Source organism: Pholcus phalangioides, unplaced genomic scaffold (assembly GCF_987345545.1).
Source record: "Pholcus phalangioides strain wild (caught in Gottingen) unplaced genomic scaffold, Ppha-v1.0 ptg000017l_1, whole genome shotgun sequence".
In the NCBI taxonomy this organism is placed as follows: domain Eukaryota; kingdom Metazoa; phylum Arthropoda; class Arachnida; order Araneae; family Pholcidae; genus Pholcus; species Pholcus phalangioides.
Window position 1 is genome coordinate 64184800 of NW_028301610.1, and position 15449 is coordinate 64200248.

General features: G+C 36.9%; 1 protein-coding gene across 1 annotated transcript in view; it reads right to left on the reverse strand.

Moving 5' to 3' along the window:
• The window catches only part of LOC149074633 (uncharacterized), a 111355-nt gene that overhangs the window by 73928 nt on the left and 21978 nt on the right, over positions 1 to 15449 (reverse strand). Inside the window, exons 3-6 of the mRNA XM_089247024.1 lie at positions 13219 to 13259; positions 6444 to 6533; positions 2742 to 2786; positions 1510 to 1575 (exon numbers count right to left, since the gene is read on the reverse strand). Coding sequence (XP_089103150.1) covers positions 1510 to 1575; positions 2742 to 2786; positions 6444 to 6533; positions 13219 to 13259 — 242 coding nt within the window. The remainder of the gene's footprint in view (positions 1 to 1509; positions 1576 to 2741; positions 2787 to 6443; positions 6534 to 13218; positions 13260 to 15449) is intronic.

Sequence of the window (15449 nt, forward strand, 5' to 3'; positions counted from 1 at the left end):
GAGTAGAATCAGTGGTAATTTTTCCAAAACTTTCTGAAGACCCTTAGGACTGTTTCCTTGTCAGACCTATGTAGCAGCCGCTGGTATATGTGCTATATGGACCGGGGGAGGAAGGAAAATGCAATAAAAAGTACCACTTTTTAACGTTATTCATTTACCGAACACGACCAGGCTCTGTCGCTTGTGCAATTAAAGCACATTGCCCTGAAGGGCATGACCATTCCGAAAAATCTTATATCCACTCTCTCAATTTACAAATAGTATAAATATGCACAGATAGGATACATAAAATCAACAATATTTGCCAAATGATATGGTTGATTGGGACATTTGCAGATGAATCGCTAATAAAAAAATTAAGATAGTGTACAAAATATTTTTTGCGGAGGGGGGTACCATCAAGGAACCCTTGACAATAATCAATGTGAGATTCCGCAGAACTTACGCTAGTCGGAGTCGGAGTCCTCAGAAAGAAGGAACTATCGTTTTTACCTTAGTCTGGCCGATCGTCTAGGCCAGTGTTTCTCAACATTTGGAAGCCCACGGTCCGGAAAATCTCTTTTGCATAAGCGAAAGTCCCGATTATACACCCGATTAAGGAGAAATTAATGGAAATTTGAAACTGGAAATCACTCACGTCCCGGTGAGACTAGTGTCAAAGCCCGTTACTGGGCCGCAGCCCAGCGGTTGAGAAACACTGGTCTAGGCTCTACTGGAACTGTACTAGGCCCATATTCGTCTAGATCAGGTACAATCATTGCCTTCCCGGGCTATTTTCTAGAAATTTCGCCAGTCTTATAAGTTTTTTGATGGAGTCCGATCGATTGAGAATGTTTAGCATACCTTCTCTAGAGCTGCTGATGGGGCTCCTTAGTGAAATTCCTTTGTATGTTGGCAATAGGTGGCGCATTGTAGCACGTTGTTCCGATCTCTCTACAGCTGAAGCGTTTGTTGGGGATTGTTTAATTTTAAACTTTCTAGGTTGGCGGAGAACGGGCCGTGACCTTTTACTAACATAATCTCTGGGCCAGTTGCTGTTTAGGGTCTTGATCCGAGAAAGTACCTTGTGGGTAGATCTGCCAGAGTAATTTGGGTCATCACACTTAGCTTGCCAGTGATCAGCTTCTTCATCGCCCCACAGGCTCTCGTGACCTTTGACCTAGGAGATCTTGACGTTTGGGTGTCTGAGGAGAAATTGCCAGAAATTTCGTACCATCTGATCCCTTGTAATCAAGTTCAAGATGAACATTATTCTTAAGAGACTGCCCGTCCTGATGTCACTTTTTCACCTGGTGGTCGAAAATGTAACTTTTTTAAATTGCACCAATCTCTCTCTCTCTCCCTCATGGTGTCATTAAGATACTCTGAAAAGTTGGCCGTATTCGGATAAGTAGTTTTTGAAGGAACTCAGAGTACGAGAACTTTAATTATAAACATCCTGTACATAAAATATTCAGGTACATGTAACTTGAATTTTTTCTACTTGACGGAAATAAAGAGGAAACTTACTCCCAAATCACCTGGGGGACCAGGAGGTCCAGGAAGTCCAGGTGATCCTTGAGATCCAGGAGTGCCCTAAAAAAAAGAGACAGAAATTAACTAATCAGACAAAAGTGACACACTGATTTGTATGTCACTGTAAATGTGATAAATCCGGTTATGTGTGTGTGTTATACATAAAAATAGATTATGCATAATCGCCGACCATTTTGTTAAGTTTGATAAATTTTACAAAATTTATCACTTTTATCGACGCTTATGCATAATATCAGAGTATCGGTGGTAAATTTCATCAATGCTAAAAAGTTATCGCATTTTCCGGCGTTTATGCATAATCCCAAGCGTCGTTGGTAAAGATGATAAATTTGTCCCATTGCTGTGATAAGACTGATTATTCAAGCGACCGTACTTGTTGAGTTAGTCTGAACTGGATACAATTAACTCTGATTTAATGAATTTTTCCGAACATCCTCGAAATAACTTATATAATTAACTCCTATTTGATGAATTCTGAAATCGGACCCCCACATAACGAACTCCTATTTAACAAATTTTAACGATCCTACCCGGATATAACAAACTCTGATATTTTTTTTTTAAATTTCACGACCGTACACCGATAGAACGAACTCTCATTTAACAAGTTCTTTGATTTAACGAATTTTGACAAGTTTTTGTACGAGAGCCCAATATAACAAACTCCTCTTCAATGAATTATACAATCAGACCTCGATATACCGAACTCCAATTCAACAAATCTCATGATTGTACCCCGATATAATGTGTGAACTCTCATTTAACCACCTTAACTATAAATTAACTATAACCAACGATGCCTGATATTATGTATAAACACAAGTAAAAGTAATAAACTTTTTAGCATTTCTCAAATTTCCCAGCGACACTTGGGCGTTATGCATAATAAACGGTAAAAGTGATAAAAATTTATTTAACTTACCAAGGTGATTGAGCATGCATAATAATCGGTTATGATGCAGAATAACCGATTTATCACATTTACCGTAGCATATATAAAGGGTGCATAGCTAAGTGCAATATTTGCTGAGATATTTGAATTCCAATATCGGAGAAAAGTTGGGAAAGAACTGCATAAGTAAATCGACAACGGTTCTTTGCCTCGTTTATGCTGCTATACGAATATTTTTGCCCTTATCTATGCACCCGGTATTACAGTCCGTATAATTTTTTTTCAAAACTGTTATACAAATCTCAGCCCTTACTTGAGAACCTGGCCTTCCAGGAGAACCGGGATGACCTGATTCACCCTGAAAATATAAACATGTTGTTGAGAGACATTCTAAGCATTTAGCACATAAGAGATATAACGTCTTAAATGCAAAAATTTAGTGGAACAAAAATCCTAAATGTATCTGGAGAAATTTAAATGTACACCCAATGTTTTTTCATCATTCATCAACATGTTTTCACATTAAAACATCCCAAGCGCTTAGCCAAATTGGGACGATAGGGCTGTCGCTCCATCCAAGAACCGAACAGTATGGGAGAATCTTGTCTGTCCCGTAAAATACGGGATGAACCGATGCATCTACACGATAAGTTCGTTCTCCGAGACATCGCGCTGGAATCTCCTGCCTCCGCTTCATTCGCAGCTGAGGATTTGCCAGTTGCGAGCATTACCTCCAGCGAAAGGCAGGTTCCTAGTGGAGTGATTCAGGGTTCGGTGCTGGGTCGGACTCTGTCTACCCTGTTCTCATACGAAATTACCCAAGCGGTATCACCAATACCCACATTACAATATGCAAGTGATATAAAGCTGTTTGCCACAGATAAAAATACAATGGACTTACAAAATGCATGCCATCAGATTCTTCAGTGGAGCTCTCGAAACAATCGACCTATCTCTACTTCAAAGTGTGGATCACACTAACGCTTAGAAATTCTAAGTTTTTATATTTTTGACATTATCAGCCAATCAGAATCAGGCTAATGTGACGTTATAGAAACATCACCGTATGTGTAAAGTGTACCTCCTGCTGTTACGTTTGGCAACTTATCGCCAAACACCAGCGTTTATTAACGATTTCGCTTTTATTTTGTCATTACGTCTCGTTTGCTCACACTATAATATTACAATGATATAATTTAACAATACTATAATACTATAACGATCATAATAATAATGATGATATATATTATATAATAATAATTATATTGACATGCAATAAATACAGTGGCTTGCCGAAACACAATTTCTATGTTTGGTTTTCTAATGAATCTATTAGCATTATGAATCAATAAATGATAGCAGGGCCCAGCTTCGCTGGGCGCTCGCTTCGCGAGCCGTTACTATTGTCAACTTGATGCAACTGAACCACATTTGGATTAAATCAGAAAAAAAAATGAAAACATTTTTTAGTGATTCAATAAACGATAACTTATTACACGGGGGTGGCCCCCCCCATTGTATCGCCAAGTTCGCTGTTTGGGAACCCCCCCCCCTCCTCCCTCCCACTCATTCCCGTGCATCTGACAATTGGTGGTGAATTATAATATAATAAATCATATTTATCCCGTGCAACGGTTAAAAGAAAAAATTAAATGTAATAAGAAATTAAACTTTTCATACGAAGATGTCAGAAAGAAAATTTGGATGACTACGAAGGGACTCGAACTCATAACCTTCGTTGTGAGCATCCCGTGAACTTCCCACTGCATCAAGCCTGGTTGCCGAACTGAAGTTAAATTTAGAATATCCATTATTAAATGTCTCTAGGGAATATGGTGGCGCCAAATGGATCAAAAGCTACGGTAGCCTCGCGGGCTACTGTGACGTTTCTATGACGTCACAGTTGCTTGACTCTGATTGGCTGGTAATGTCAAGATCATCAGAATTTCTAAGCGCTACAGTGGATCACTGCATGTGGCCAGACATGCTCACCGTGACCACCTTTGGATAGGCAATGAACCTTTACAACAATTTAATATCTGCTCAGATTTGGGCATATTAATGAACGGTTCTCTGGATTTTGCCGATCATTATCGGGAAATGGTTTGCAGGGCTAATAGAACTGCATATTTGCTACGTACGACCTACCGTAAATGTGATTCATTCACCCTAGTATATGCTTTCTGTTTGTATTTTCAGCCCACCCTTGAGTTTTGCTCACAGGTCTGGAGCCCATATAAGGTCAAAGACATAATGCTCTTAGAAAAGCCCCAAAGATCTTTTACAAAACGATTGCCAGGCTTGGTCAGAATGTCCTACTCTGACAAGCATGGAGTATTTGGTCTACTTTCTCTAGAATGGCGCAGAATTGTTTCCGACTTGAAAATGTGTTATAAAATGGTCCATAACATAGTATATTTACCATTGGGCGTCCCATTTTTTGTCATCACTGACCGCCAGGTAAACCTGTGGAGACACCCGTATCAAATACAGATCCCGATGGCCAAAAGAGACTGCTTCTTCCACGGCTTCAGATGCAGATCACCCAGAATATGGAATAGACTACCATCACACCTTGTATGCTCATCATACTCAACCGTTGTTGACTTTGACCTTGCTCCATTTACAAAGTGTTCCCCCTTCTATTTTATGTCTTGTTTGTATGTTTTTATCCAGTGTAAGCGCTTCATACGCCTTCTGGTGCTTACTAAATTAAATTAAATCAAGATGTCTGCCTCTGCTCCATTCGCAGCTAAAGATGTCTGCCATCGCTCCATTCGCAGCTTAAGATGTCTGCAATCGTTCCATTTGATTGTGAAGATGTCTACCTCTGACCATTCGAAGCTAAAAATGTCTATCTCTGCTCCATTTGCAGCTAAAGATATCTGCCTCGGCTTATTCACAGCTTAAGACATCTGCTTTCACTACATTCACAGCTGAAGGTGTCTGCCTTCACTCAGGAACGGATCCGGGGCGGGGCGGGGGGGGGGGGGAAAGCGATATTATCAACATATTTCATCGTCAGACTACCGTGGTTCTTTTATGCAGTTTTGACTTCGTCGCGACGTATGGATTTAGTAAGAAACGATTATATATACAGGGTGTTATGTAAGTCCTAAGTCAGCCTTTAGCTCATCAACCGTTCGCTGTAGAAGTATGGTTTTAATTTAAAAAATACTCAAAATGTGTCAGAAATCACCCCGTATCAATTTCGACAGTGAAAATACAGTGCGTCACAAAATAACAAGATCCAAATTTTTAAACGGTCCCCTCCCTGTTCTCCAACTTCCAGTTAAAAAGTTGTTGCCCTGTGTTGTCTGAAGCCAACAAAAGAAATTCCACGTCTCTAAGTGCAATAAAAGTTGGGGAAAAACAACATTATATTATAGTGACGGAAAGAAGCGTTATCCGTTAGTTTATGCTGTTCTTTCCCAACTTTTCTCCGATTTTTAAATTCAAATATCTGAATGAATATTTCAGCTAGAAACATGGGATTTTTTTTTTTGGCCTCGGGAGAAACAGGGCTACAACTTTCTAATAGGGAATTAGAGAACAAGGGGAACGTATGAAAATTTTGGTTATTTATTTTATGACATACTGTATTTTTACCCTTGAAACTGGTGCATAGTTATTTTTGAGAGCATTTTTTGCATTTTTTTTTAAATCAGTCCATAACTCGACGACCTACGGTTGATGTAATAAAAACTGAATTAGGATTTACAGGACACCCTGTATATTTTTTGAAAATGAGAACAGTGTGTCACATATCGGCAAAAGAATTGAAAAATAATAATGTCATTTTTTCTCAAATTTTCAGCGCAGTAAAGGTATTTTATACAGTATTTGATAGCGAGGAGAAAATTTTATATATATTTTTTTTAATTGGTATTTAAATCTTTGAACTTGAGTTTCTTGATAAAAATAAGAAAAAATATCAATATAGAAAAAAGTTGGGACCACGAAAAGCTGTCATACAAGACGGGAAAACGTTGTAAGTCTGATAAACTGTTTTTACCTGAGGACCTGCCACGGGTAGTACGGTGAAGTCTGGGTGTGCAGCTGCTGGTTCGTAGTTGCCATTGAACGGAAACCTTGGATGTGGTCTCTGCAATGAAATATTGGACATATTAAACTATTTAAAATATGAAAATATTAAATGTTAAAATGCAAAAAATATTTGAATTTTTTTTTTTTTTTTGACTTAGGTTTTCTCAGCCTCTTCAGTTTAGTTTCATGTAAATTATAAAATATCTTTCAAATTTTCATTATAATTCATGTACTATTTTCTCATACTTCAAAACAAACAAAAAAATTTTAAAAAAAGGCATTTTAATGTGAGCCTACACAGGCTCTCCCAAATTGTTTGCACAGTGGATATTTCTGCAACAGTTGACTTTACTTCACTCTGTTGCTTTCAATCACTAAAATTTTCAAAACGACGCTATTCAAATCGTCTAAGAGATCATAAACATAAAAAAATAAAAAAAACTTAACTTTTTATATAGACAATTTCTACTGAAACTTCCAACTAATAAAATGTAAATGCGGCTCTCGGGAATCATTCACAAAATATTGCATATTTTTAAATGCAATATTTACCGAGATTATTGAACATATTGATGAAAATCTCATGTAAAAAAAATGTTTTTTTTTGTTTTTTTTGCAAATGACTCTTAAAACCTAAATTAATTGAAGTTTTCAGCACACGGGGTACAAAAATATAATTAATTTATTTTTTTATATATACAAACCCATCAAATAAATTTTGACATTTTAAGTTAGTGCACGTCATTTGAATGCGTGTTTTTAATATATGCAAAACGCACTTGATGAATTTACAGAATTTTCTTCACCATATGCAAACTTGTAATCAGTTAGAGTTGCTGAAAATTACTTTATCACTAAAACTATGGCCTGAAAAACCCCGCATTCCATCTCCGTGAGGATCAATAACTGTTTCTAATAAACTTCTGAGACACTTCCTTAAAATAAACATTTGTCTTACCGTACCCCTAATTTGTTTTCCTTATCAGAAAAAGTATTTCTGCTTAAAATAAGTCCATTTTATGCGGAGTGGGATCTGTTAAACCCCACGCTCGAGCTGCCGGGTGAAACAATTCAAGTCTGCCTTAGAACAGGTTGAAAAACGCTGATCGAGGCAGTCCGCGCAAATTAGTTGAATACGCACCGGATTGTCTACGTGACAGAGCGAGGCGGAAAAAAACCCGCAATTTAAGCTATAAGGTTTGAGCTATTTGAGCTATAAAGAACTAAATGCTCTGTCATGAAAATATCACGTGCACTGCCCTCAAAGAGCAGCTTAGTTTAGTAAAATTTTCAAATTATCATATAGAGCAAAACAAATGATGAAAAATAAAACCCGCTAGATAAAAAAGAAAAAAATAACTTGTAACGAATGAAATAATATAAATTTTAAAAAAAAATTCCACTTTATATTTGTGTATACTTTCAAAAAATTGAGATTTTCGAACCATTTTGAACATGCCAATAAGTTGCCAAAATACGGTATCTTTATTTTGTTAATATCTTATTTATAAAACAAGCATTTTTTAGGTGACACATCAAAAAACAAGATTTACATTTCACTTATTGGTGAGGCACGTTAGCCCGACTAGATACCATTCCCTTACTGTAGCCTAAGGGTGTCAGAAGTGTCCCAAGGTCAATACCCGTTCAGTCATTTGATCATTTTGATCATTTTTGTCGCACCACGGTCATTCTGCACACGAGGGCTAATTAGACCGGGACCTACAATTTATTGCCGATTCCGAACGGCAGGCTTGTTTTTTATACTCATCGAGAGGTTGGTGCGCTAACCCCTCGACGGGGGACTCCCTGCTGTAGCAATTATTTCTGCGGTCATGACCCCGTTTTTGTTGTACCCATGTGTCGGGAAAGTTTTCTGACAAGAACGAACCGGGTATTGAACTCGCGGCACCTCTTAACATCATTTGGTACTTTAGGCGAGTATCTTATCGACGTGGGCTACAGCACCCATTAAAACCCCGCGCAGTACTTTTCAGAATCTTTTCTAGAACAGAGGAACACTGTTTTCCCATAAATATAAGAAAAAATAATTCATGTGAAGAGATTTTTATTATTCTAGTAAATCAGAAGGTTTCTCTTTTTGGATTCGTTTTGAGATAGATAATGCCCTTTTAGAAAACCTTCCAATCAAAATATCTAGATACAGTCAAATACTTTTTCTCCATTTTCTCTGTTTTTCTGCACCGATGCAAATGGACTGCTGGACTCGAAGGTGCTGGTCCGGGACCAAATCATTTTTTTTTTCAATTTATCCCAAACATGCTTGATTGTGTAAAAATTGGGACTCGTGGAGCACAACGATCGATTAACTCTCTAATCTTCTCCCCATCGCATAATAGCTACACTTCTGTGATACGGTGCATTGTCATCTTGGTAAAAGAAAGCACCAGTTTCGTAGTAATACTTGAACTAGAGTGAAATAAGAGAGTGATTGCATATAATGTCTATGTACTTATACTCCGTCATAGCAATTGCATTAATTTTCTGATACCTCTGATAAGATGTAAAAAATACTTCTTTTTCTATCTTACTTCGAATAGTGGAGAAATTCGAATGTTATATTTCTCTTCTTATATAGACTAAACTGCCACGACAATTGTCTACAGTAAAACAAAAACTTCAGCGCGGTTAAAAAATGCAAATTGAGTGAAAGCATATCATGCATCCCATCAAAATTATAAGAGTACCGGTCGGAGTAAAAGCACGCCGTTTAGGCACAAGATACTGCCAGATCGGAAGCATGATTAACATAAAAATATATTACCCTATAAATAGTCACTGGTCTCATCTCCCTTCTACGTAATTAAAAATGATATCACGGTGACTGGAGACCACCCTTACATAATGCAAATATGGTTTCGAAAGGTTATTTGCAATAATACAGGGCGATTCAAAAAAGATAGGCCAAACTTTACGGGGATAGTATACACCAAATCAAATATTTATCGTCATAGTTTGCGGGGTAGGAAATGAAACTCAAAGGTGTTACATGGCACTAACTCGTTGGAAAATGGCCTACCCGCAAACTTGGCAGCGTCATTCTGGTACTGTATGTGTTGTTCTGCTGCAGGCTTAAGAAAACCTTTATAAGGCTGTTATTTCGCTTATGAAAAGTTGAATGTGTTTTTCTTTTTTTAACCTAAGGAAAACTTGAATACATTATTACCTACTTCAACCATAAAATCACAAACAGAATGACGCTTTTTGGTTTACGTTTTGGACCACTTCGTGAACAAAATATGCGACTTCTAAACCAAATGGCACTTCACTGATCTGGACCTGAAGTTAGATCGGGTTTGTATATCACGACGTACTTATAAGTTTCTGTCAACAGGGGTGACGAACAGTGCCATCTCAACAGTATCATGAGCCTCCGGGTAAGTATTGCTCTATGACACCCTGCCTGCGTGGGAATTAGCCGCTTCGCTTACAAGGCTCCGGCGAGAAATTCGGATGATCTCTGTTTAGCGAATGGGCGAAAAATATGGCAACCTCGTCATAACCTAACCGCACGATAGAGAAAGGTAAAGAAGTTGAAGGAAAAAAAGAGAAATTAAAAAGGAAAACAGTATACATCAATGCAGATAAGAAGTAGAGATAAAAGAGTGAAGTTATACGAAGTAGATTTCTGTTTTAACCTTCACCCAACTGTTCTCTTTTGCTCTTATACGTATATAGTAAAAGGATACATCATATGTGTGGGGGAAAAAAGTCACTATAGAAATAAAAGTAAGGTAAAAAGAGCAACTTCCTATAGGGTTACAACAAAGCCTGACGGTGATAAGAGAGGAAAGAAAAGAGTGAACTTGTCTGACTTTATTCCAAAGGAATTTGGATGCAATATTGCGTCCTTGATCGTAAAGTGGTAAAAGACTGCCAGTTTTTACATACTTACTCTCGAGAATGCACACGACCCCCCCCCCCCTTCATCCTGTGTGGTAGTTTTGATTGAAAATATATAGAGTAATGGGTTGGTTTGAAAGAACTGTCTTGAAGATGAATGTCGTGGATTTAATCCGGGTAAATTGGCTTGTCCCTGTTGACTTTGAAGACCACATTTTTAGTCATTTAGTACGATTCTTGTGCTTACTGGACAAAATAGAAGTGAATGTTACGTCGATATGAAAATTGAACCACTTCTTTGACGAAAAAAATAGTCTAAGGCCGGTTAGTTCTTTTATAAAACCTAGAAGAATGCAACCAATAATCGTACCGGTTACATTCGCACAAATGTGACCGATAGTCTTATTAGTTGCATTTTTGAAGTTTTATAAAATAACTTTTTTCAGAGTTTTATAGTGTAATACCGGCCTTAACCGGTATTACACTATAAAATTTTGATAAAATCCCTTTTATAAAACTTGAAAAATCTAACCAATAAAGTTATTGGCTACATTCTAGAAAATGCAACCTGTGACCTTATTAGCTGCATTTTTCGAGTTTTATAAAAGGGATTTTATCAAACTTTTATAGTGTAATACCGGCCTTAGGCCGGGATTACACTATAGAAGTTTGAAAAAGTATTTTTATAAAATTCGAAAAGTGCCACCAATAAGATTATTGGTCACATTCTAGAAAATGCATCCGATGATCTTATTGGTAGAATTTTTTAAGTAATATAAAAGGACTTTTATCAAACTTTTATAGTGTAATCCCGGCCTTATACAAATAGATAAACCTTTTAACCAAGACAGAATCATCAAGTACTGTCAAATGGGTCGACTTGGTGACTAGCAGGGTGACTTGGATACATGCTCTAATATTTTTGTATTTTAGATGTCACCATACCCACTGTGAATGAAATAGAGAGGTGGTTTCAGGCCCAGCCACAAAAGTGAGCCTTCGTGATTCAAAATTGTGCCTAAATCTCTCATAATTATCCAGTCTTTTTTTTACGCCTACCTTTATCATAACCTGTTTCAAGGTTTCGTGTGTGTGTGAAAACCATTACAAATCTTTGTTCACAAAACTTAGTGGTTACATGTTAATGTCATGATAGTAGGTATACTTATTATTTGAATTGTGGATGATAAATTGATAAATTATCTAATTGAATCAATTTGTTAATTAATGGTTGTAGATTACTGAAATGTTTAAGAATTGCCGAATGACTTTGTGACAGTATTTTGTATTAATTTCTCCCCAGGAAAAGGAACAACCATTGATGACCTTTATAGTCTAAACCAACGGTTCTCAACCGGTGCTCCGCGGAGCCCTTGGGACTCCAATTCTTTTGGCTCTAGGAAAATAAAAAATACCGTAAATTTGAAAAAAATAATTACAAATATTTTTAAATAATAAAAATAAATCAGTAACTTTGGTGAATAAATAAAAAATGGGCCTACCGAGGCTCCACCATAGACCGAAAATGGCATCGCGAGTCAAGAAAGGTTGAAAACCGCTGGTCTAAACCATAATTTCCTAAACTTTTGGTTCCATCACCATCCTTCTTCAGAAAATTTTTCTTCTCATCGCCCACCAATTCAAGCCAACCCATAGGATCCTATACTATATCCAAAGCTTCTACCTCCCCCCTGGAACTTTCCATTGCCCCCAGGGGGCGATATTGCTCACTTTGGGAGACCCAGGGGAGCCTTCGACCAGTAGTACTAATCATGGTTCATCCAAAACTAAATAAATAAACCCCCTAAGAGACAGAAAAGTGAAGGCAGCCTTTTCATGCCAGAAGATTCAGAAACCAATGTTCCTGCACCACGAGAGATGAAAGATAAACATGTTGTTCTATCTCCTACTACAGAACAGTTTGATGAAGGACAACGTAGACCCGATATCAGAGAGTTGGAGATTTTATTTTTATATGAGCGAAGGAAATATCCAGGTCAAGTTACTGAAATTCATCATGATGAATATCATGTAAATATCGTTGAACAAAAAGGATAAATATTGGAAGTCAGAGCTGAATTATATGAGATTTTTTATTCATCTGATTCTCTCTCTCTGTAATGAGAAAGATAAACCCTCCAAAACAGACATGTTTGACCAACACCACCTATAGAAGAACACAACACCTCCGCACAAAGCTTGTGACGTCACTGAAGAAGGCCATTTCACCTATAGCCAGTGGATATGCTACAAAAAAGGGTAAAGATATCGCGTGCGTCGGCCTGCTATATCCAATGTCAATGGGTGAAATGGCCATCTTCAGTGACGTCCCGAGCTTCGTGCGGAGGCCTTCTTCTATAGGTTGTGTTAGTCGGACTAAGCAGATTTACACTGTAGACGTAAAAGAATAATTTCCAGTAATCTAAATATTTGTAACAAAAACAAAACATTTACGTATTTATAATTTTTTTTATTTGTCCTGAATTATTTGCAGTGGGTGGGATGGAAACATACGCTTCGATAAGCAAAATATCTATATAATAGAGTAGTATACCCAAGTTACCCTACGTAACGGAGTCACAAAGTAAGACTGCATTCATTTTTCTCCATTATAATAAATTTCAAAACAAAATTATCCTTGCATAAAAAGATAGACAAAAACTTTTACTTCTCTTTCTCTCTTTAGTGCTGCAACTTTTACTAAAAAATGTTAATTCATAAGAGAGATAATACAAAAATATCCAAAACCTGTACCCAAGTCGCGCCATTTGACGGTACTGAACAATAAGAATCCAAGCAGTGTTCGGCTTGTATTGCAAGGAAGTTTCATCGCATAACTAATAATTAGTTTACAGTCAAAATAAAAGAATTTTACATACTGGGCTAATGGTTTCATCAGGCCCGATCCCTCCTTCGTCATCTGAAAAGAGAGAGATACCAAATAGGTCTGTACACATTTTATTTAAATAAATGATTCTGCGGCATAAAAATCAAAAGAAATGCAATCGAACTTGGTTAATTCGAAGTCCAAAGTCACTGGAAAAAAGTTCGAATTATATCCAAAAGTCGAATTATCCAATTAATTTATCCTGGTTCTGTAAACGGATCAAAAATCGCAACTTAATCATCAACATTCACATAGAATAATACTTATCAATTATCAAAATTTTATCATCAGTTACGTAACTTCTTTCCAAATTTTGATAATTTATAATTACAATACTCCAATTTCAGGCCGGGATTACACCATAAAATTTTGATAAAAGATCTTTAACAAAAATTGAAAAAAACAACCGATAAGCCTGTGTTACAATCGCTCGAATGTAACCGATACGTTTTTCGTTTGCATTTAAGTTTTATTAAAGAACTTTTATGAGACTTTTATAATGTAATAGCGATAGCCTTATATAACAGCGTGTGTATAAATTATGTTAGACTGTGATTACACTGTAAAAGTTTGATAAAAGTTCATTTCTAAAACTTTAAAAATGCAACCAATAAAGTTATCGGTTTGCATTTGTTCGAATGTAACCGATAACCTTATTGGTTACATTTTTCAAGTTTTAGATAAGTTCTTTCATTAAAAATGCAACCAATAAGCACATCTGTTACATTCTAGCGAACTTGACCGATCCGCCTACTGGTTGAATTTTTGAAGTTTTATAAATGAACTTTTATCAAACTTTTATAGTGTAATGCCTGCCTTAGTGTAATAGAGTAGACCTAAGCGATATGTTTTGTTTTGGAATCAGCATCACTGTAGAATTTCTTGAGCATGTTCATTACCCAAATTTTGCTTATCATTCTTAGGCCGGCATGGCACTGTACATAAAACTTGAAAAATGCAACCAATAGGCGTATCAGTTAAGTTCGCTCGAATGTAACAGATGTGCTTATTGGTCACATTTTTCAAGTTTTATAAAATAATTTTTATCAAACCTTTATAGTGTAATACCGGCCTTAGACCGGGATGAATCTGTAAAGTTTAATAAAAGTTCTTTTATAAAACTTGAAAATGGAACAAATGAAGGGAACGGGTACATTTTAGAAAATGAAACCAATAGGATTATTGGTTGTTTTTCCAAGTTTTGTAAAATATCTTTTATTAAACTTTTGTAGTGTAATCCCAGCCTTATACTATGAAGGAAATATACCGTATATACTCGTGTGTAAGCCGACCCCCCCCCCCCAGTTCAGGACCACCAAAACCGCAATGAATTGAAAACCCGTGTATAAGCCAACCCAAAACAATCCGTGCATTTTAGAGAAAAAAATTCCTACATTTTCATGCAAAATGAATATCTTACGGAAATTTACAATAGAAAATGATTCAAACTTTTTAATCCGTTTCTTCTGATTCTCCAAGCTCATCGTAATCCATCAGATCATCATAGGATGCAGCATCTTCGTTTTGTGGGCTGTCTCATCGCCATTGTCACTTTCATATAGGATATCATCTTCAGTTCCGTCCATCGCATTGCTGATGCAACACTTTTTGAAGGATCGGATGATAATTTCGGTGGAAACAGAATTCCACGCCTCATGTACCCATTGGCACACTAGGTCAATGTCCGGTTTCTTCAAGGCACCACTTTTTTTAGTTTCTTTATCATCGGAACTCGTCCATTCGATCCACAAATCTCTCAAATAGTCTTTGAAAGGCTTGTTGATGCTCACATCTAAAGGTTGTACAATCGACGTTAGCCCACCTGTTATCAAAGTCAATTATATTTTCGATTTCTTTGCCTCGGCTTTGACATTATCGGTTCTATGGGGTCTGAACATATCTGATACCATATCTCATACCAATAATGCCGGTTTCTCGAACACTGCTACAAAAATGACTACTGATTGTGGGGGTCGATATTTTCTCATCAAAAACTGACCCGAGTATAAGCCGACCCCCCCCCCCCCCCCACTTGAGGAACGAATTTTCCCACAAAAAAAACTCGATTTATACACGAGTATATACGGTACTTTCATTAACGTATTACAAAACTTTACCGATACAAACATTTTCCGATACTTGATGGCGATAAAAAGATTCAGATTTTGAATTGAAAGATGGTATTTTTTCGGCCCGAAATATACTGAGAAATTGAATTTTTTG